Consider the following 22,354-nt stretch of genomic DNA (forward strand, 5'->3'; position numbering starts at 1 on the left):
GTAGGATCCTCTAGCGCATTTTTTGGTTACCAACAAAAATTGGTCAATTTAAAACAAAAAATTATGAAAGAAAAGGACCAATAAAAGTTGACCACACTATTGTTATCGGTAGTACCTAGCAACAACTTTATTGTGGTAGCTATCTTACTGACCAATTTCGCTAAATAACGAAATTATAAGCATTTTTATTTACCGATTTTTGTATCGAAAAAATTGGTTAAAACAATCCCATTAAAGGTTGTCCGTTAACTTTTAGTCAGTCAGGAATGGCTCAGGGGGGTTATTAGCATAAATAAGCTGATCAAGCAAGTCCTCAAACTTCTGGACAAGGATATGCAAAGTGACCACATACAGGACGTTTCCTCTGAAAATCTATAACTCAACCTTAGTCTGATTTACAATGGAATAAAAAGGCCCATAAAACCCAGAATACGTCCAGTATTCCATCTATTCGTCCATCTAGAATGTATTTGTACGTTTACTTTGACGAAATCGAGTGGGTTTCTACTGTTTATTCCTTTACGCATACTTAAAATTGAAACTGACCTGAAATCAATGGGATTTAATTTGACAAAGAAGCAATGGAATTGACAGTTGAAATTGAGTGGATTTCGTAAATGTAAACGTACTATACATTAGTAACTGCATTGAACCACAAAACGATCATGCTGAAAAATTCCGAAGTCAAAAACTGAAGGGTCTGTCGTATCCACATATAAAACTGTCCCCCAACGAGTACTCTTTGGATTTGTTATATATGGTACCGCCTGAGTTAAGGCACAAAGGAAAGTAAATAATAGTAGTAACTAAGTGTTTTACTCATATTTTCTTGGTTGACAGTGCGTGTGACTATTCCTTTTTATCAGTCGTCGGGCATTTACAAAAAAGTTAATGGTTGTTGGGCAATTAAAAATCTCAAAAAAATTGTCATTCCAAATCTTAGTACATATGTAGTTTCCGTTTCTTATATTTCCTGCCCATCTGAATTGTTATTGTAGTTGCTTCTATACGACAAAGATCTTTCAATTCTTGAGACTTTAAATTTACGACAATATAATAAATCTTGTATTTCTGCCATTGTTTTATAAGCAACTTCCTCAGGCATTCTGCGCAATGTAATTGCCATGCTATTCGCAAACGCACTAAAAGCATCTATTCTAGTTGTATTTGTATATTGATTTACATCATTTATTTCATCGACTTGTTCTATAGGGACTTGGTTTTTGCGTTTTCTCTTAGATGGAGGCGGCGGTGGCGTAGACTGTGGAAAACTGTCTTCAGAGTCATACAAAGATTTGTGTTCTAAATCTTCAAAATAAATTGTTTCCTGCATGTCAGCCTGAAATAAAAAAGTATTATTTTGAAAATTTAATTGGATTCAGATTAGTATGATTATCATATTTTAAAAGGGACAAGATGAAAGAAATGTACTTACGCTAGAGTAGTTATCTTTTGGTTTCCTTGTCAATATGTGGTCATCTATGAAACTCATCTCAGAATACCAATGCAACATAGGTTCATACATATCTCCAGCATCACACCCAGCTTTTATACTCTCCTCCACTTTCTTCTTCTCAAGAAGGTACGTTGCTCTCAGGGACTTTAGCTTTTTCTTGACATCAGTTACAGTCATATTAAATTCTCTTCCAATTTCCTTAAAAGCCTTTTTGAAGAAACAAAATTTAACAGTTCAGCGGACGGATTTTAAAATTTACAAATAATATAAATTACCTACCCTCTCCTTTAAGTCCTTTCGACGATATAATTCACTTTTCGTATTCCACAAACATTCACGGTCTCGATACATTGAAATCATTTGTAGAATACGTTCTCCTTTTATTTCCTTGACCATAGTGGCAAAACTATAAATAATTGCCTTTGAAAGAGATGAAGACAATTCACCAATTCACCGGTTTTGAAGAAAAATATACATACGAAAAGTAAGAGACAGTGACGAAGACAATTGTCAGAAGAAGACAATTTTATAATTTTCTGTCTTTGCCTATTTTTTTCACAACTGTCTTCAGTAGCACGTAGACAGGCGCAGATTTGGTGATTGTTTAGAGTTAAACTTCTTTATACTGTAAATAATTAATATATTTGACCAAATCTTTCTTTTCTTCGTCTTTCTGTTTCGACAAATTGACACAAATTGACGGCGTACTTCAAAAGTAACAAAAATGGAAGACAGTTGCAAAATGTGTGAGAGTATTAGTTCATGACACAATAAACAAGTACACCCCAAATTGATGCCAAATTATACTATTACAAGAATCTACTATTTTCTACAATATTCTTGCCGTTTCCAGAACATAGCAATAGTAAACCATCTCACTTATATTTACAAAAATTTGTTAAACCGACTGTCTGTGAAAAAATGATGGACAGTTGGGAGACAGCCGACAAATGTTGTATATCATGGTGGGATAAGAAGGTGTCACATCAAATCCATGGCACAATTACCCAGGTAGTGGTTTTTTGTTTTGATTTTTCATAGCGAAATCCTAGTTTTTTGACGTTTTAGATTCGATCAGCTGGGCTGAGGCATCTACCTAAGTAATTGTACCATGGGTAGTGGCATCGTAAAATTTTGAATATGTTATGTCAAAAAAAGAGACAACAAGAGATCATTTGGCGAAAATTTTGACATTTTACATTACAACAAAAGTTGCTTTGTAATGTAAACAAGCAATTCACACCAATGCATTATTGTGAGCAAATTTGACGTTTGACATGATATGATGTAACACCTTCTTATTCCACCATGGTATGATCTGATGTAACACCTTGTTATTCCACCATGGCCTCAGCTAACCCTGCGTTTACACAGGACAGGACGGTTGAGTTCATGTATTGATTGTCAAAAATCCAAAACTTGCCTGTGTGACGTAGGCGTCCTGACAACTGCAAGGATATTTGTAAAATTATGAATGAAAATCATCGAATTCACATATTTTGTTTTTGTTCATGTTCTTTTGTTGTCAACACATTTTAATTATTATCGCACTCATTTTTAAAAAAGTCAAATTTTTGTTAATCCCACTGTCTGTGAAAAGATGATGGACAGCTGGAAGACAGCCGCCAAATGTATGTATGTGTTAGTAAATCAGAGTTGTATTTGAAGACAAACTGTCTGGTGTAAACGCCTAGAAACAGTTGATTGCAATTTTTTTCTTACTAGCTGTGTCTTTTTACTTTATAATTAGTAATATTACTAATGTTGCAGATTTTGACAGTTGTATAAAGGAAAAGTTGCTGCAAAAATGTTTCAGCCACATTTAGTAACTCTTATGTTACACGCTGAAACTTTCATACGAAACTTTCCCATTATTTTGGCGTTCTTAGGTCGAGTTCCCCATTTCAGTAATTTCATAAAATTACTTTTGAATGGAACTCGATCTATGAACGGCAAAATAATGGGAAAGTTTCGTATGAAAGTTTCAGCGTGTAACATAAGAGTAAGTAAAAAGCCTAATATGACCTATTCTGTCAAAATCAAGATTGACTTTTTTATTAGCTTTGTTCCTTTACTTTTTTAATAGCAAAAGAGAGAAGTTCTCTCTTCTCTCAGACAACTGTGAAAATTGCTCTCACGTAACAAGTTTTGCACAAAAGTAAAAGCTTTGTTCCTTTAGTCCCGGTCCACACTAGAGTGATTTCATTGAAAAAATAGAATGAAATTATGCTTCTCTAGATCGACTTCCATAGTAGAGTAAAATCATAAAATTGCTGTAGTGGGGAATTCGATTTAAGAACGCCTAATTTCATGAAATTATTTAATGAAATTCACTCTAGTGTGGACCGGGACATAAGTTAAAGTTTCTTCTAGTTTCACCATTTTTAACTCGGAAAGCGTTCCTTAACCCCAAAAAGTAGTAAAACTGGAAGCAATTTTTAAGAGAGTGAGATAGGAGAGATATCCAAAATGGCTTTCTCTTTTACTACTTTTACTGATAGAGTGTGGAATAGATGTACCAAAAGGTTTTTGATTATTCGAAATATAAGTGTAAGAAAAGTACTAAATTTCGTACCAATTCGTGTTTTGTGAACAGATAAAGCTTAAAGGTTGAAATTTGGAGTGAGAATCAAGTTTAAGAAGTACGGTTGACATAATGAGGTGGTTTTGGAAAAGTGTACACCTGTGTACGAAAAGTACTAAATGGTACTAAATTTGGTACAATTAGGAATTGGGCCAACGGATAGAGATAGAATACTGAAATTTGGAATTAAGCTTACTTTTGGAGTGTAGGATGGAAGTTGTCTTGAAAATTCGTACTTATGGGTACAAAAAGTACTAAATGGTACAATTTGGATTTGGGTGAACGGATATAGCTGGAATCCAGAAATTTAGAATTACGATTCCTGTTGAAGTATAGGATTGAGGTAGTTTTTGGTAATTCGTACTTATGGGTACAAAAAGGACTAAATAGAACTAATACTTGGTTTACATTTACGAAATCCACTCGATTTCAACTGTCAAATCCATAGCTCAAACGTCAAATGAAATCCAGATGAGATTTCATTTGACGTTTGAGCTATGGAATTGACAGTTGAAATCGAGTGGATTTCGTAAATGTAAACTTAGCATAAATTTGGTATAATTTGGATTTGGGTGAACGGATAGAGCTGGAATACTGAAATTTTGAATGAAGGTTACTGTTGGAGTGTAGAATGGAAGTAATTTTGAAAATTCGTACTTATGGGTACAAAAAGTACTAAATGGTACTAAATTTGGTACAATTCGCATTTGGGTGAACGGATAGAGCTGGAATACTGAAATTTTGAATGAAGGTTATGCTTGGTTTACATTTACGAAATCCACTCGATTTCAACTGTCAATTCCATTGCTTAAACGTTGAATTGACAGTTGAAATTGAGTGGATTTTGTAAATGTAAACCAAGCATTACTGATGAAGTGTAGAATGAAAATTCATACTTATGGGTACAAAACGTACTAAGTGGTACTAGCAATCCTGAAATTTGGAATAATGAATGCTGTTGGAGTATAGGGTTGAAGTAGTTTTTGAGATTCGTACTTATGGGTACGAAAAGTGCTAAATGGTACTAAATTTGGTACAATTTGGATTTGGGTGGAAGGATAGAGCTGGAATCCTGAAATTTGGAATAAAGATTGCTGCTGGAGTATAGGATTGAGGAAGTTTTAGAAATTCGCACGAAAAGTACTAAATGATACTAAATTTGTTTTTTATTTGTGCGAACGGATAGAGCTGGAATCCTGAAATTTGGAATTGCGATTAGATTGTAGGATTGAGATATGGAGTTAGTTTTGAAAATTCATACTTATGTGTTCGAGAAGTGTTAAGTGTTAATAAATATTGAACCTTTGAGATTTCATTTGACGTTTGAGCTATGGAATTGACAGTTGAAATCGAGTGGATTTCGTAAATGTAAACTTAGCATAAATTTGGTATAATTTGGATTTGGGTGAACGGATAGAGCTGGAATACTGAAATTTTGAATGAAGGTTACTGTTGGAGTGTAGAATGGAAGTAATTTTGAAAATTCGTACTTATGGGTACAAAAAGTACTAAATGGTACTAAATTTGGTACAATTCGCATTTGGGTGAACGGATAGAGCTGGAATACTGAAATTTTGAATGAAGGTTATGCTTGGTTTACATTTACGAAATCCACTCGATTTCAACTGTCAATTCCATTGCTTAAACGTTGAATTGACAGTTGAAATTGAGTGGATTTTGTAAATGTAAACCAAGCATTACTGATGAAGTGTAGAATGAAAATTCATACTTATGGGTTCAAAACGTACTAAGTGGTACTAGCAATCCTGAAATTTGGAATAATGAATGCTGTTGGAGTATAGGGTTGAAGTAGTTTTTGAGATTCGTACTTATGGGTACGAAAAGTGCTAAATGGTACTAAATTTGGTACAATTTGGATTTGGGTGGAAGGATAGAGCTGGAATCCTGAAATTTGGAATAAAGATTGCTGCTGGAGTATAGGATTGAGGAAGTTTTAGAAATTCGCACGAAAAGTACTAAATGATACTAAATTTGTTTTTTATTTGTGCGAACGGATAGAGCTAGAATCCTGAAATTTGGAATTGCGATTAGATTGTAGGATTGAGATATGGAGTTAGTTTTGAAAATTCATACTTATGTGTTCGAGAAGTGTTAAGTGTTAATAAATATTGAACCTTTGAGAAAGAAATCTCGGAAATTAGTGCTTATGTTGTAATAAGTAAATATCGGGTGTAGGAATAGAGGGGGAATTCGGAAATTTGGTACCAATGTCGGTGTTTGTATGTAGGCTTAACATATGGATGTGGTTGTGGAAATACGTACCATAAGTATATGAAAGGTACTAAATAGTACTCAATTTTTATTTGGTGTCCGTGTGACTGTTATTTTATTTAAGTATTTAAGTAATACGTTCTATAAATACACGAAAAGTACTAAATCGTTCTAAATTAGGTTAAGATATGGTAGGGGAAGGATAGAACTGGAAATGTAATGAATAAGTCCCAATTTACATTAGGCGATTTTACTTGCGGCAAGTCTCTGTTTGTAGGAGAGACACGTAAGGGGAATGGAAATGGAAAAAAATTGCCCGTACCGGCAATTTTCAGGCAATTCCTTTTATATTTTTCGTGTTTGACATTATTTTCATTGTTTTGAAAACAAAACTTGTCGGAACTGAATTGATTTGTATAAATGCAAGAGGCAAGTTTAAAAGGGAACGAGAAAAATTGCCTCGCCTAATGTAAATTGGGACTAAATTGAAATACATCTCTGCTGATTTATAGGGGTGATAAACGTCAGATTTTGGGAAAGACTAAAGTGTTACAAATAGTCCTTAAATGAAATAAAATATCAATGAAAATCGGCAGTAGTACAACAAAATTTTCAGAGATCACCATTTCGCTATTAAATATTGTTTATTATTTATTTCCTTTACGCAAACGAGGTGGCGGGCACTTCGCTAGTGTATTTTTTATATATTTTTTTAAATTATATAAATAGTAGATGATCAAATTCATTGATGATCTGTGTAATTACTATACAAAAATTATAGGAAGGGGCATGCATTCTTCACCACATTTTCATAAAACTGTTTCCAAAAGGCATTTCACAGTTTCAAAGAGCAAATAGGACTTCTTTCCAACGGTCGTAATCTTTTGTCAAAATTTTGATTAAATAATGCAAAATTGTGCATTGCGGATTCACGGGCATATTAATTTTTGCTCAAACAAAGGACATAGTTTCAGAATCCCTAAAGCAAAACAGCTTCAAAAGTCCTCAATTTCGTCCTTAACAATTTCTAAAACAGTTTCTGTTCCATATGTATCTGAGCTGGTAGTGCCGTTATAGCTTTTTCCATTCGCTCCTTCTATGACCTCATATTTTCCAAATTTACGACGATACAATAAATCTTGTATTTCGGCCATTGTTTTATATGCAACATCCTCAGGCATTGTGCGCAATGTTATAGCCATACTTTCTGCAAAAGCACCGAAAGCATCAATTCTGGGCATGTCAATAAAGTTAACAATTTCTTCATTTTGTTCATCGTATTGTTCTGTAATGTCTTGGTGTTTGCGTTTTCTCTTACGGGGCTTCGGCGTCGGTGGCAAACTGTTTTCAGAATCATACGATTTTTGTTCTGAGTCTTCCAAAAAATTAGTTTCTTCATTTATGCTGTCCTGCAATAAGAATGAAGTAAAATTAGTTATTTTAAATACATATATGTAAGGAGAGCGAAAATAGTTATGTATAAAGAATAGGCCGAACCGTTAATATTCTTTAATTAGACTCGAACTTTTCTAGAAAAAATAAAAAATATAGATTCAAAATATTCGTTCAAGTCTAGGTTTAGAATTCCTGCGAAGTAGAATAAAATCTACCACCGTGAGTCTGGTCAAGGCGCAAGACATAAAGCAAGTAGACTCAGAAAATGTAATGCGGATGCCCTGCGCACGTTCTTAGAGAATGTTATGGGAACGTATGATGAACTCCCATAAAATTTGAAGACATCATAACGATAAAAAAAAACATTGTTCCACAACATCCCATACGGGACAAGGGAGACTTCTCTCATATCAATGAGTGCACCCCGATTCATATTTAGCTCAATGATATGGGACCTACTGTTTATCGCCGAGTCCGAACGGCATGTCTTAAGACACCACTTGTGGAGAAGTTTTTCAAGGCTGAAATACTCAGGAAATGTCGCCAACATTACTGAGGGGTATTTTGCCACCGTTGAAAAATGAACGATGGTTCATGTAAAAAGAAAAGGTCAGACCTGCGTTAAAGACTCAAACTACAAGTTGATATCTAAAAGTATGGTATAACAGATTGAACCGCTAGGAAGTCAGTTCTGATTTTTAGCTTATGAAACATTTCATTCTGTCCCGCTTCACATAAATAAGAAATAAAATTAAATATCTCGCTAGATGTGGTCATTTCCATCCATATTCAATTAAAGTAATACTACCGTTACAAATACATACATACATATGTTCCCACAACATCCCCGAAGGGACAAGGGAGACTTCTCTCATATCAATGAGTGCACTCCGATTCATATTGGCTCAATGATATGAGACCTACTACTTTTTATCGCGTGTCTTCCGACCCCACTATTAGAGAAGTTTTTCATGGCTGAAATACTCAGGAAATGTCGCCAGCATCACTGAGGGGAGTACTGCCACCGTTGTAAATTTTAATGTTGCTTGGCCTGGGATTCGAACCGCAGACATTCTGAGTGCAAGGCGGACGTGCTAACCATTGCACCACGGTGGCCCCCAATACAAATAACCGGATTTAATAAACCCACAGGTTTTCAAAGTTAATTACATTGCGTATACGTCTAAAAATCCTCACAAAGAAGGTAAAAAGCTATAATATAAACAGGCTATAATAGATTTTAATATCCGAATTCTACTAGAAACTTACTCGAGTACAATTACTCTTAGGCTTTCTGCTTGCTATGTAGTCATCCAAAAAACTCATCTCGCCATACCAATGCAATAAAGGTTCATACATATCTTCAGCATCACAGCCCTCCATTATGCTTTGATCCACCTTTTTCTTCTCACCAATATATGTACTTCTCAAAGACCGTATCTTCTTTTTTACATCTTCTACGTTCATGTCGACTTCATTTGCAATTTCCATTAAAGCCTAATGGGAAGAAAAAATGAACAATATTCTCTTTATTACACATTAATTATTACAAGGGCACAAGATAAGTTGATGCACTAAGCTCGGATCGGGTAGATCTCATTAGATCTCGTCATCCTGAACAAATATAGGGAACAAATTTCATTTACAGACAGTTTGCATTTTTTTTAAATCGTAAGTTTTTTAATATTTGGGAGATTTGGGACTTTCTCCTACGGACAGGAGCCAAACTCGGGAACGGGAACAACATTGAAATTAAAAATTTTCTCTAAGTAGCCGGCCTGTAAACAAGGAGTTTTCGGAACTTCAGAGGCCCATATCTCGGGAAGTATACATTTCCCCAACAAAAATTATACAGCGTTGGAATCAGCATAAAAAGCACTATCTTTGGTAACTATTTCAACCTGCAAGAAGCTACTACTTTTTACTACGATAAAATTTTTTCCTTTATGTTATCGAAAGAAATAGTAAAAATTAGTAGATTTTTGCAGTACTGGAACAGACCAATAGTCTAGATCCAAAACCTACGGGGTAACAATCTTCAACCGTTTCTCCCAAAATTTAAACGTACATACAATCTGGGAAATATGCACTTCATTTGAATATCCTTCTTAATCCCTTAAAAAAACACTTCTACTTACTTGGGTCTTTAAATCACTTCGACGATATTTTATACTGTCTGTATTCCACAAACATTCACGTTCCCGAAACATTGAAATCAATTTTAGAGTTAGTTCTCGTTTTATCTCCTTATTCATAACGTTGGATTATTATATATTATTTATATAGTCAGGATTAGAGTTGTGTAGTTCCGGAACGAACTAGTTCCAAGGAACTATTCCGGACAAGGAACTATTGGAACTATATCCGGCTCTTTCATTTATATAGTTCCTTTAGTTCATATAGTTCCAGCCGTGCATATAATTCCTTTCATTTATATAATTCATTTTCTTTATTCGATCTTTCACGTTCGGTTCCTTCATCATTCAGATTCGGCTACATTGTTAAATAAACGTAAATCACATCCTCATTACATTGCTGCAATTTATTTATTTGTATGTCAATTAATCCACCAAAAGATGAAATAAAAAGAAAGAGAAAGATTCGTTAAACTACTTCATTCCCGGAACTATTTGGAATGAAGGAAATAAAAAGAACGAGGAACGACAAAGATGCATTGAACTATATCGGTCTCGGAACTATTTGGAACGAAGGAAATAGAAAGAACGATGAAAGAGAAAGATTCATTGAACTATATCGCTCTCGGAACTATGGAACTATATAAAGGAACTAGTTCCTTTTGGCAAAAGGAACTAGAAAGATCGATCCGCTCCAGGAACTATATTGCCCAACTCTAGTCAGGATAGTAGGACAAAAACATAAACAAATATATATGTATATCATGAAACAAAAATCAAGGTAGATGCATCAGGTCATGATGAAGTAAATAAACGGTCAGCTGACTGATTTTAATCAAAATGTTGTTATTGTAAATTGTACGAAAACAACCATTTTGGCAGCTTCATGGGTGCAAGCATGGTGGAATAAGAAGATGTTACATGAAATCCAAGATCTATTTAACAGGTCACGTAAGTAGCACAACAACAACTCTATTTTGGCCGAAAATTCTTCAATATGTCAAAATGTTTGTTTACGTTTTCATACAATTTATTCACAATAACAAAATATTTGACAGATTGAAACCAATCAGCTGGCCATTTTACGCCACCTTATAATTTCATCATGATCAAATCGTACCAAACGTCAAAATTGTTCACAATAACGCATTGTTGTGAATTGCTTCTTTACGTTTTGTATGTGATTTTGTTCACAATAATAGCTGTGTTCCTTTACTTACCTGAGGTTACCATTTGTTACCATTCTTAACCTGCAAAGCGTTCCTTAACCCCGAAAAGTGGCAAAACTGGAAGCAATTTTTTAGAGAGTGAGAGCGGAGAGAGATCGAAAATGGCTTTATCTTCTACCACAGGCTACCAGCAAAATTTCTGCAGGTAAAAAATGGCAGAACTGATTTTTCGACTTTTGTTTGACGAAAAGCAGAAGAAAAAGTCGAACGCTGACAAAACTAAATTAAAAACTGTGAAATAAAAGACGAAAATTGATTTTTTATGTTTCTTTTTGACATTGCTGCCAGATCTACACTTTTTTCCGTTCCTTTACTTTTCTGGTAAAAATGTTCATGAGAGAGCAATTTTGAGCAATTTTGTCACTTTTCTCTTTTACCACTCTTACCATTAAAAAAGTAAAGGAACAAAGCTAATGCAATTGACAACAAGTGTGATAATCAGATGTTTTTCCCGTTGTACCTGTATTATTGTGGCATGGGTCATGGTGGAATAATAAGGTGTAACGCCAAAATAATGGGAAAGTTTCGTATGAAAGTTTTAACGTGTAACATAAGAGATACAAAAGTAATTTTATGAAATTACTGTTATGGGGAACTGGACCTAAGAACGCCAAAATAATGGGAAAGTTTCGTATGAAAGTTTTAGCGTGTAACATAAGAGATAGCAGTTGTCAAAATGCGTTATTGTGAATAAAATCACATACAAAATGCAATTCACACCAATGCATTATTATGAGCAAATTTGACGTTTGACATGATTTGAGCTCTGTTCCAGAACTTAAAAGTTTTTACAATTTTTACCACTTTTACACATTTTGCGTTCCCGTACACAAAATTTATATGAAAATCGTTTACGACTTTTACAACCTTTACGACTTTTACCACTTTATAAAGTACGGGAACAGGCCATTGATGTAACACCTTCTTATTCCACCATGCCATGGGTGCAAGAAAGAAGAAGTCTGTCTGGTTACTTTCCCAGCAAGAATTGTCCAGCAAGAACTTTCTCAGAGAGTAAGGGGTTTTTATTCTCTTTTGCTAGAAAATTGTAAAAAGTAAACAGACACTTCCCAGCAAAAACCAGCAAGCAATCAGCTGGCTTGCCAAAACAGAACGATTTGTCCGCCAATAAAGAAGCAAACACGTCGTATTTTATTAAAATTAGAAAAGAAATTGAAACAAGTATTTTTCCACAAATTTGTCCTCCATAAAACAATACAATTAGACTATGTTATTTCCACAAATTAGAAACAGATGATTGATTGTTTTCAGGAAGAAGAAGAAGAATTGCTTTGCCAGTTGCTGCTAGAAGAAATTTGTCCAGCAAGAATTTGCAAGCTCTCAGTGAAAGAACTGTCAAAATGTCTCTCTCGAATCGCTCTCTTTTGCTGGTTTTTTGTGTTAACAGACGACTTCCAGCAACAATTGGTACAAATTGTTGCAATTTTTAGGGTAACCAGACAGAGCTATTGTGATGCAATAATAGGTGTGTTCGTTTACTCAACAATTTGTACAAGTTCAGTAACTTCTGCTAAGGTCTTTTGCATTGTACTGTAGAGTAAACGAACAACATCCAGTAACAATTCGTACAAATTTTGAGTAAACGAACCCACATAATACCATGGCGGAATAATAATAAGGTGTAACGCCAAAAGCAGCTGATCTTCATACCAGTTGTCAAAATGCATTATTGTGAATAAAATCACATACAAAGTCCCGGTTCACACTAGAGTAAATTTCATTAAAAAAATTCATGAAATTAGGTGTTCATAGGCCGAATTCCCCATTACAGCAATTTCATGATTTTACTCTACTATGGAACTCGATCTAGAGACGCAAAATTTCATGTTAAAATTTCAGAGAAATTTCTTTAGTGTGGCCCGGGACAAAATTTGTTTGTCAAATTAAATGTTATTGTGAACTAATTGTATGAAAACGTAAACAAACATTTTAAAAGGATTTTCTTGATATTAGGCCTGTATGATAACTCAAAAGTTTGTACAAACTTTTACAAAATGCTGTTCTATAACAAACTTGTTCAGTAAAAGAGAAATGAGAAGTACTTGCAAGTAGTTGCACATATGCCCGCTTTCTTTCAAAATTGCCAACGGTGACAAACTTCAAGTTTTGTTTATGTTTTGTTTTTTGTTTATTATTTTCGAAACTAACAAAAGCTGTGTTCCTTTACTTACCTGAGGTTACCATTTTAACCATTTGTTACCATTTTTAACCTGTAAAGCGTTCCTTAACCCCGAAAAGTGGCAAAACTGGATGCAATTTTTAAGAGAGTGAGAGGGAAAAGAGAGCGAAAATGGCTCTCTAATCAGGTTCCTCTGTATCCAGACTCAAGAATTCTGCAACCTGGACTGGAATGCAGAGTATCGTGTGGTCCCAATCCACATGCTGGGCATATGTTGGGTATCGTGGCGTCAATTCTGGCCCAATACGAATTGAGGCGGCTGCATCGTCCGGATCTTAACTGAGCTAAAACCACTCGTGTTTGCCTTGGCAGCTGGCGTTCTTCTGCTGCGATGGATGGGGGATGTTTCCAAGTACGGCATTCACACTGTATCTTCGTACTGTTTGCGCAATCATGTTGGTGTGAATGCTATTCAAGCCTGCCTGATAGGCTCGTTGATCTAGATCATGGTGGGGGGAGTGTGTCCATTAAATCGTGACAGGGATGCTCACTGCGGTAACACCCAAGCAGGTACTGTATCGACAACATCTTATTGTGCTGACGCACTGGTAAAACCTTCGCCTCCTCATGAAGATGATCCACTGGTGTCATGAGGAGGCACCCTGTTGCTGTCCTCAGTGCGGCATTCTGGCAGGTTTGAATCTTCTTCCACTGCGATGCGCTAACCTTTGCCGACCACGCTGGCGCCGCATAGCTTACCACAGACCGGCCTATTGCATTGTAGGTGTTCAACAAGGTTTCTTTATCAGCACCCCAAGTGCTGCGGCCAGCGACTTGAGAAGCTTGTTCCTACTTCTGATCTTATTGCAAATAGCTGTGGCATGCGCGGATGACTTGAACATGCTATCGAACGTTACACCCAGTATTTTAGGGTAGTTAGTGGTCGGAATCAGTGCACCATCGACCAATATGTTCAGTGGGAGCCTCATCTCAGCCGTCCATGTGGTGACGAGGGTGGCTGTGGATTTAGCGGCGGATATTTTCATATTCCTCAGATGGAAGAACTGCACTAGGTCAGCTATGTAGACATTTAACCTATCGCATATGTCATCGACGATAGGACCCGACGCCAAGATCGTACAATCATCCGCATACATCACGATCTCTATGCCGTCTGGAGGGTGTGGAATTTCAGAAAGGTAGAGGCAAAACAGTTCCGGAGATATCACCCCTCCTTGATGAACTCCCTGTTTCACTCTACGGGTTTTGGACTTATTGCTTCTGAATTCTACAAACGACTGGCGTCCACACATATAGTTGATTACCCAACGTTTCAAACATGGCTGGAGATTAGTTTTCTCTATATCCTCGAACAGCTTGGCATGGTTGAATGTATCGAAGGTCTTCGATATTTCAAGAGCCACCATGACTGTTCGGTCGCATGGCCTTTTCTGGTTCAGTCCTCTACTGATATGTGTGGATATGGCGTCTAATGCTGTTGTAGTACTATGCATTTTCCGAAATCCATGTTGATGTTGGGCAACTGAAAAACACCTTCTCATCGTGGGGAGGAGTAGCGCCTCTAGGATCTTTGCTACTGGCGACAGGAGTGAAATCGGCCTGTACGATTCACCTCTGCTGGATAGGTTGAGAACACTTGTTAAATACTCAACTCCAGGTTCATCCAGCTGCATAAGCATTACCATCGATATTCGGTGCGGGCCCAACCCTTTGGATGATTTAGCGTTTCGGATGGCATTTGCAACATCGCTTATCGTTCACTGTGGTGGTACCCCCTCGGCTGGAAGAGCTCTTCTTATATGGCGTAGCACACTTCTCTTCGCCCTATCACTCTCGGGGTGCTCTATGAACTGCCTGTTAAAATAACACGCGCACCTCTTTGGGTCAGTTACTGTCACGCCGTTAAAAGTAACAGCCGTTCTGTAATCCTTCTTTTCTGGACTCGAGAGTGATTTAACCGTTGCCCACAATTTACTTATTCCTGCACCAATGTTGCATTGCTTCAGATGATCTAGCCACTTTAACCGCTTATGTTCGCCTACTATCTGGTTGACTTCAAGAGTAAGTTCTCTAACTCTTGGGTCTTCGCGGTTCGTACGACGAAACTCATCACGTTCATTTGCTAGTCCCGTCGCCTCTGCTGGCAAATTTGGTCTTATTTCTACCTTGTTGACTTCAAGAGTAAGTTCTCTAACTCTTGGGTCTTCGCGGTTCGTACGACGAAACTCATCACGTTCATTTGCTAGTCCCGTCGCCTCTGCTGGGAAATTTGTCTTATTTCTTATTTCGGGTATTCGACCAGCATGTATGTAGCGAGCGGCTGCTTTAGTGATGATGTCTCGGAAAGTTCTCTCAGCTACCCGAGGATCTGAGGGGGTGGGCAATTGTCTGAAGCGGTGATTGGCAAATTCTCTGAAACCTTGCCATTCAGCTTTCCCATGGTTCAGGAAAGTACGGCGTTCAGAGGTTATGAAGTCGGGTGGTCTGTTTACGGAGAAGATGATAGGGAGGTGGTCCGAACTAAGGGAAATGACGGATTGTCAGGATACGCCATTTATCAGACCTGGTGCCACAATGGTGAGATTTGGCAGTTTCCTCTGATCCTCGTAGGAGCGTCTTCATTCACCGCGCAAAACGTGGAGCTATCGATTTGCTCTGCCAGCGCTGTACCCCTCTGGTCATTACCTAGGACGAAGTGCCAAAGCTCATGATGAGCATTGAAGTCCCCTAGCACCAGACGGTTACGCCCTCTAAAAGCAAACTAATGTTGGACATATAACGCCGGGCACAGCTATTCATCGGCGGTATGTACACATTAAGCAGCTCTACCTCGGCAGTACCACACTTTACTGCTACCCCCATACATGGAGTTACTAGAGCCAAGCTCAAGCGAGATAGGTCTGTACTGGACAGACTGGTGTATTAGGAAGGCAAGTCCTCCTCCTCCGCTTCTTGTGCGATCCTTCCGCTACAGGTGGCGGTGAGCTTTGTTTCCTGGATCGCGGCGACCATGATGTTTTTCCGACTCATAAAGTCTACAATTTCACTGACCTTATTGCGGAGACCGTTGCAATTGAATTGCAGGAACGATGCATTTCCGGACCGTTGAACAACAACATGGTGTTAGATGCAGCATTTGTTGTTGTTGGGGAGACTGCGGGGGCGTCTCGTATTCCGACGACGACTAAGAGTCAGACGACAACGTAGAAGACACACTGGGTGATGTGCTGACGCAGCAAGCAGCAACATACCTGTCGCTGTAATCCCGGGTGCTACTAAGGCCAGAGCACCCACGAAAATGCACCCATTCCATACATCTCACCATTGTTGACATGTGGTGGATGCGGATCTGGCAAACGAAACAGATCCATACAGATCTATCCCGGCACGGACCGGAAGGGCTCGGAGCATGCATTTCGGGATAAATTGCCGCTCTCATGGTGAAAAAATACACGAACACAAACACATAATTGTTGAGGTGACGGCCACTGGTCGAAGATTCCTCCGAGTCAATCCGGTGCATAGAACCGGCCGTCGCGGGATTGGGAGCTAGTGGTCGGAGTCATTGCCCAATATGTTCCGGGGAGACTCATTTCAGCCGTCTATGTGCTGACCAGAGTAGCGGTGGTTTTAGTGGCGGATATTTTCAGATGAAAATACTGTACAATGGATTTCGCGCGAACATCTATGTAAATATTTAACCTATCACATACCAGCAAAAAATGTTGGAAGTTGTGCAATTGGAGTTATGATTTCACAACATCTTTCGATGTAGTCCAAAAGAGTTATGAAAAATGCACTCCGTTCGATACATTTTATAAGCAGTTGCTGTAAAGAAAAAAACAGTTGGTTGATCCCTACACATTTCTTCAAAAGATAAACAAGAGTGTATACATTTCGAAGAATTTTGTATAAAATTAAGAAATAACTTAAGTTGCGAAATTTTTTGCGGTAATTTACGAGACGGAAATTTTTAATGGAGTGGAGTTGGAGTCCATGTCGAAAGCTGAACTAGTGATGAGAAGGCAAACATAAAACAAACTTTAGGATGATGAAAGAAAATCAGATGCATTTAGATTAAATCGAAAACGGAGGAAGTAAGCTCAAATGTGATTGAATATAATGGAAACTTTTTTTAATTTGAGTTTATATGTATGTATAATAAAGTTCTTTGTGTTCTTGTTTTACACAAAAAATAAATGAATTTTATTTATTTTGGAATATTTCGCAATGGCTTGCATTTTAATTACATCTTTAGACTGACTAAAAATGCAATCCGAACGATGCATATAAATTCAATCCAATGCACTGCATTTGGATCGAAAATGGAGTGCATCCTAGCTGTGTGCTGTGGAAGCGAAATGGAGTGCATAAGTGAATTCATAGGAATAGATACACTCCAACGGCAAATGTACCGCACACTTGTAGTGATTCAACTGCATCCGCGGATGCAAACTTTTTGCTGGGATATGTCACCGACGATAGGACCCGACGCTAAATCGTACAATACATTACAGCCTCAATGCCGTCTGGAGTGTCACACGCGACAACTTCTCAATTTGTATTTATTTACAACGGCTTTTGTTTTCATTTTATTTTTATTACGATAAAAATTCTGTATTTATGAAATTAAAAGTTGTCATATTTGAAACATAAAAAGCAAAACATATCAAAATGTGTTTGACACAAGTCGGTCACCAACAAAAAAATTGTAATCAGCTGTGAGCTCTGCCATACCTTTCTTATTATACCATCAATATAATAAAAATTTGACACACGACAATATAAATGAAATAGTCTTTATTTGGGTCATGAATGACTAATAGCAGGACAGGGTCTGTGGAACAGTCGTCAACGAAATATGGGGGGTTTTAGTCATCGAAGTTATCTTCAGTGACAGCTTCGCTTACCCTGTCGCTCAAGTTGTCTTACACGAGTACCGCGACATTTGTGTGAAAATTTCGTCAATGATTTCACATTGCTGTCTGCAAGGTGTCTTCAGGGATATAGCATTTTCTTAAACGATTCTTCAATGTTGTCTCCAAGACACTTTCTACTGGGAAAGAATACTTCCAAACTCGTGTGTGTGTTTTCAAATTTGTTTTTTTGTTTTGAAGCAAAAGCAAAGGTAAACATATTTCGAAAATTAAAGTTTGGACGTGTTTCACTCGCACACTTTTTCGTTTTGACATACAGAAACAGGCTGTTAATTTTTTTAATGTTTCTGATGTTTGCGCTAACGAAAAAATTAAGCAGAAAACACATCCAACGTTTGAGCAAAGTTTTGTGTCATTTCAGATAGATGAATAAAAGACCAAGTGCTGCCAATTTTCAATTCTTCTTTATTCTTCTACCAGAAATAACACAAAACTATACTCAAACGTTGAATGTGTTTTCAGCTTTACAGTATTCAAGTTATCCTAAAAATACCATTAATGCGGAGTTTACTGTAAATAAAAACATTTGCATTGGCAACACTAAATATACATATATGCTTCTGTTAACGCTACTTTTTTATCCGTTATGATAATTTAAAAGGAGATGGGAAAATTCTTATTTCATCTCTTATAAATATTCTGTGATTTTTTTAATATTTATTTATATAATAAATAAAATAAAAATTGAAAAAAAAAAATAGAATTCGCATTTTCCCACTTTGCCAGATTGTTCAGTCATATTCTAATAAGATAACAATGGTGTTGCCACATAAACGGTTAATGTAATTATCAAAAGATGTATCGTAAAAAACTTGACGGAAGCCGAATGTACTAGAAATTAATGTATTTATTTACAATTGCGTACACAACAAATATTGATTACATTGGATGGATGCATTTCGTCAGAAGATACATAATTTGAATTTTATTTGGATTAAACATTTAATATTTCTCAGATTCTAATTTAATTGGTATCTATCTTTATTTATCAAATTCTAATTTAATTGGAATTTAATTCCTTATTGGAAAAAACGTTCTTCTTTGGTAAAAAAACACCAAATTCTCTATTTCTCTTTCAGTAATGTATTTCGATCGTCGTCAGAAGCATTCATACCGTTAAATGCACATACAACAAATGAGCATAAAATGTGCTTTCTACAACCAGCCGAAACACGAACGAACGAGGTAACCGAAAAATAAAAGTTAACTTGAGGGAGTTAAATCGTGTTGAATTTGAATTGGTAAATAATTGTGTTAATTTGTTATTACGTCTGTGTTAATTTGTGCTAATTTGTTTATTTATGTGTGTGAAGAAGAAGAGAGATTTCATAAAATGTTGCCGTATCAGCATTTAAGCATTGTTAAGTGGGGAAGGATGAATATGGGGTATATGGCATTTGGTAACGGCTGATTGAACATTTTAAACTGTCAATTGGTGTTATAGGTGTCAATGTAAATTTACTTTAAAGCAGCCATCGGCAGCGCCTTTACTCGCGAGCAAGCAAAGAGAGTTTCTCTCTCCACACTAATTGAAAAACCATGCACTCACACAATGTCATCTGTGTCTGCTCAAAATTTTGTTTTTGATTGCCGATCGCTTCTTTAAAGATTAGATTTCTAAACGCACCGAACATCGAAAGTGCGATCTAACAAAGGAAGGAAACTGGAGGTCGAAATACGGCTGATTACCGAAGTTGAATAAGCTAGAAGAATACCATGCTTGTCCCGATCCATGACTGGATGACCTAGATATATGATTATATAGTCATCTAGGCAACTCGGTTACATTTCTGATTAAACCGAATACTTTGGCATTAGTATTTAAAACCTTTGCATGTGCAATTTGTTAAGCTCCAATGCATTCCTAATTGTTTGGAACTGAATAAAGAAGTTTAGAGATGATAGGTCTTAGATTAAAGCAGTGTCGCCCATAATATTTCCATCAATGCTAAAGCATGTGTGTATGCATGGGTTAAAAAACAACAACCACATGATATTCATCGTTTGTTTATGTACACGTACACTGTACGTGAGAGAGAAGCAAATGCAAAAACAACTCAGTGGGCGCCATCACTATACAAAGAAGCGCGTCCCTGGATTAAAGCAACCTAATGAGTGCTGTTGATTGAAGCAGAGATCAAGATTGGCGCAACTCTTTGCACATTCGATAGTTTAAGATTACCCATCTAATAGCCTGCGATTTTATGTCATAGCCTTTTGTCGGGTTATGAGGATTTATTTGACGTATACGCAATGTAATTGACATTTCAAAACTAGTGAATTTATTAAATCCGGTCATATATAAACACACTATTATACACAGAATGCCTGCACTCATGTCCCAGCTACAAAAATATAACATTTTCTATGGTGACTATAAATCTCTCAACGAAATGTGGCTAACATATTTGATTGATCTAAAAGTAGATCAGAGACCTCTTAATATGAGAGAAGTATTCCCTTTGGGTTGTTCGTGTGAAGTAGACTTCTTAAGTTCTTACTGAAGTAGAGTCCGCTCTTCGGCATTCCCAATACCATTTATTGCTGGAAATACAGTCTGTCGCAAAAGTTAGTATACACCGTTGAAACCAAAATGTATTAGGGATAAATATCACTATAAGTTATTGAAAACAACAAGCAATTAGTTTTATTTGATAGACAAGAAGGTTGTCTTCCGTAATAACAATTAAAAGTGCGCAATATTTGCATACATTAGCAAATGTACGGTTCGAATCCCAAAAAGACCAAAATTTATGTCGCAAAAGTTAGTATACAACGGAGAATCCTCGTGGATCTGTGTAAAAAATTCTTGATATTTTTGAACAAAATGAAACTAAATCTGTACTTAAGATCATAAAAAGTATATTAATTGGTTTTAATGGCAGCTATAGTACTTATAGTGACAAGTCCAACATACACTGGATCGTAAAACCCACAAAAATTGGTCATCTACAAATACAACAACTGTTGCGACAAAATTCCGAGTGTTATGTCCTGTTTATGATTTCTAAAGCCATGAAATGCCCAAAAAAGCTCTAAAGTTTCAATATGGGGTGATCTGGATCGAGTTTCGAAGTGTCCTCTTTGAAAAAGCGGGAATTTCTTGAAGGAAACCCATACTTTTGAGGCCATTGTCCTTTTAAAACATGTAATAATTCTTAATCCTTACACATAAGGACTTTCCTTTTCAGTTAATTTTCTCACAAATGTTGCCCCTTTTCATATTCTCACCAAAAGTAAATAGTAGGAGAACCTCAAGTTCCGTTGTAAGCCCTACAGTTACACTGTCCTACCGGCCTTTTAGCAGTATAGGACATTCTTCTCGTGTCCCTAGTGTCGAATGTACTACTAATGTCTAATTAACAACTTCTAACTGATCCATTTAGTTGTATTTTGGTCCTAAGTAAAGCGAACACAGCTTTTCAGAACGTTTTTGCACAATCCATGCGTTATAACAGTAGAGAAAATTCTGTATTAAAATTTGAAATTAGCTACCATATAATTCTGTGGTGGTGGAGTATCACTGTAGGGCTTACACCAGAACTTGAGGTTCTCCTACTATTTATTTTTGGTCGGGATGTGAAAAGGGACATAATTTTTGAGAAAATTAACTGAAAAGGAAAGTCCTTATGTGTAAGGATTAAGGATTATTACATGTTTCAAAAGGACAACGGCCTCAAAAGTATGGGTTTCCTTCAAGAAATTCCCGTTTTTTTCAAAAAGGACAAGTCGAAACTCGATCAAGATCAACCCATATTGAAACTTTAGAGCTTTTCTGAGCATTTCATGGCTTTATAATTCTTAAACAGGACATAACACCCGGAATTTTGTCGCTACAGTTGTTGTATTTGTAGATGACCAATTTTTGTGGATTTTACGATCCAGAGTACGTTGGACTTGTCACTATAAGTACTATAACTGCCACTAAAACCAATTGATATACCCTTTATGATCTTAAGTAGAGATTTAGTTTCATTTTGTTCAAAAATATCAAGAATTTTTTACACAGTTCCACGAGGATTCTCCGTTGTATACTAACTTTTGCGACATAAATGTTGGTCTTTTTGGGATTCGAACCGTACATTTGCTAATGTATGCAAATATTCCGCACTTTTAATTGTTATTACGGAAGACAACCTTCTTGTCTATCAATTAAAACTAATTGTTTGTTGTTTTCAATAAGTTATAGTGATATTTATCCCTAATACATTTTGGTTTCAACTGT

General features: G+C 36.5%; 2 protein-coding genes across 3 annotated transcripts; both read right to left on the bottom strand.

The window, feature by feature from the left end:
* Positions 1-600: 600 nt before the first annotated feature.
* LOC141405634 (uncharacterized) lies at positions 601-2,169 on the bottom strand. Of its 2 annotated transcripts, XM_073990208.1 has the most exons (4): positions 1,936-2,169; positions 1,736-1,862; positions 1,436-1,663; positions 601-1,339 (listed from the first exon to the last, which is right to left on the bottom strand). In XM_073990208.1, exons 2-4 carry the CDS (start codon positions 1,850-1,852, stop codon positions 965-967), a joined length of 720 nt encoding a protein of 239 aa, XP_073846309.1. In that variant the 5' UTR covers positions 1,853-1,862; positions 1,936-2,169; the 3' UTR covers positions 601-964. The 2 variants fall into 2 exon arrangements, with proteins under 2 accessions (XP_073846309.1, XP_073846308.1); XM_073990207.1 differs by having other exon boundaries at positions 1,736-2,169.
* Positions 2,170-6,357: 4,188 nt separating this feature from the next.
* LOC141386540 (uncharacterized) lies at positions 6,358-10,117 on the bottom strand. Its single transcript, XM_073955196.1, has 3 exons — positions 9,806-10,117; positions 8,937-9,164; positions 6,358-7,681 (listed from the first exon to the last, which is right to left on the bottom strand). The coding sequence occupies exons 1-3, from the start codon at positions 9,920-9,922 to the stop codon at positions 7,268-7,270; spliced, it is 759 nt and encodes a 252-aa protein (XP_073811297.1). The 5' UTR covers positions 9,923-10,117; the 3' UTR covers positions 6,358-7,267.
* Positions 10,118-22,354: the final 12,237 nt, after the last annotated feature.

The sequence above is a fragment of the Musca autumnalis genome, unplaced genomic scaffold (assembly GCF_047663935.1).
Source record: "Musca autumnalis isolate F117 unplaced genomic scaffold, ASM4766393v1 scaffold_5, whole genome shotgun sequence".
Taxonomy (NCBI): Eukaryota; Metazoa; Arthropoda; class Insecta; order Diptera; family Muscidae; genus Musca; species Musca autumnalis.

What these genes read in the sequence shown, in the direction of transcription:
- LOC141405634 (XM_073990208.1), bottom strand. Translation starts at nt 1,852, where the DNA reads ATGGTCAAGGAAATAAAAGGAGAACGTATTCTACAAATGATTTCAATG. An exon ending in GAAAGGACTTAAAGGAGAGG is followed by an intron (nt 1,664 to 1,735) that starts GTAGGTAATTTA and finishes TTCTTCAAAAAG; the next exon opens with GCTTTTAAGGAAATTGGAAG. An exon ending in CAAAAGATAACTACTCTAGC is followed by an intron (nt 1,340 to 1,435) that starts GTAAGTACATTT and finishes TTTTTATTTCAG; the next exon opens with GCTGACATGCAGGAAACAAT.
- LOC141386540 (XM_073955196.1), bottom strand. Translation starts at nt 9,922, where the DNA reads ATGAATAAGGAGATAAAACGAGAACTAACTCTAAAATTGATTTCAATG. An exon ending in GAAGTGATTTAAAGACCCAA is followed by an intron (nt 9,165 to 9,805) that starts GTAAGTAGAAGT and finishes TCTTCCCATTAG; the next exon opens with GCTTTAATGGAAATTGCAAA. An exon ending in CTAAGAGTAATTGTACTCGA is followed by an intron (nt 7,682 to 8,936) that starts GTAAGTTTCTAG and finishes TTCTTATTGCAG; the next exon opens with GACAGCATAAATGAAGAAAC.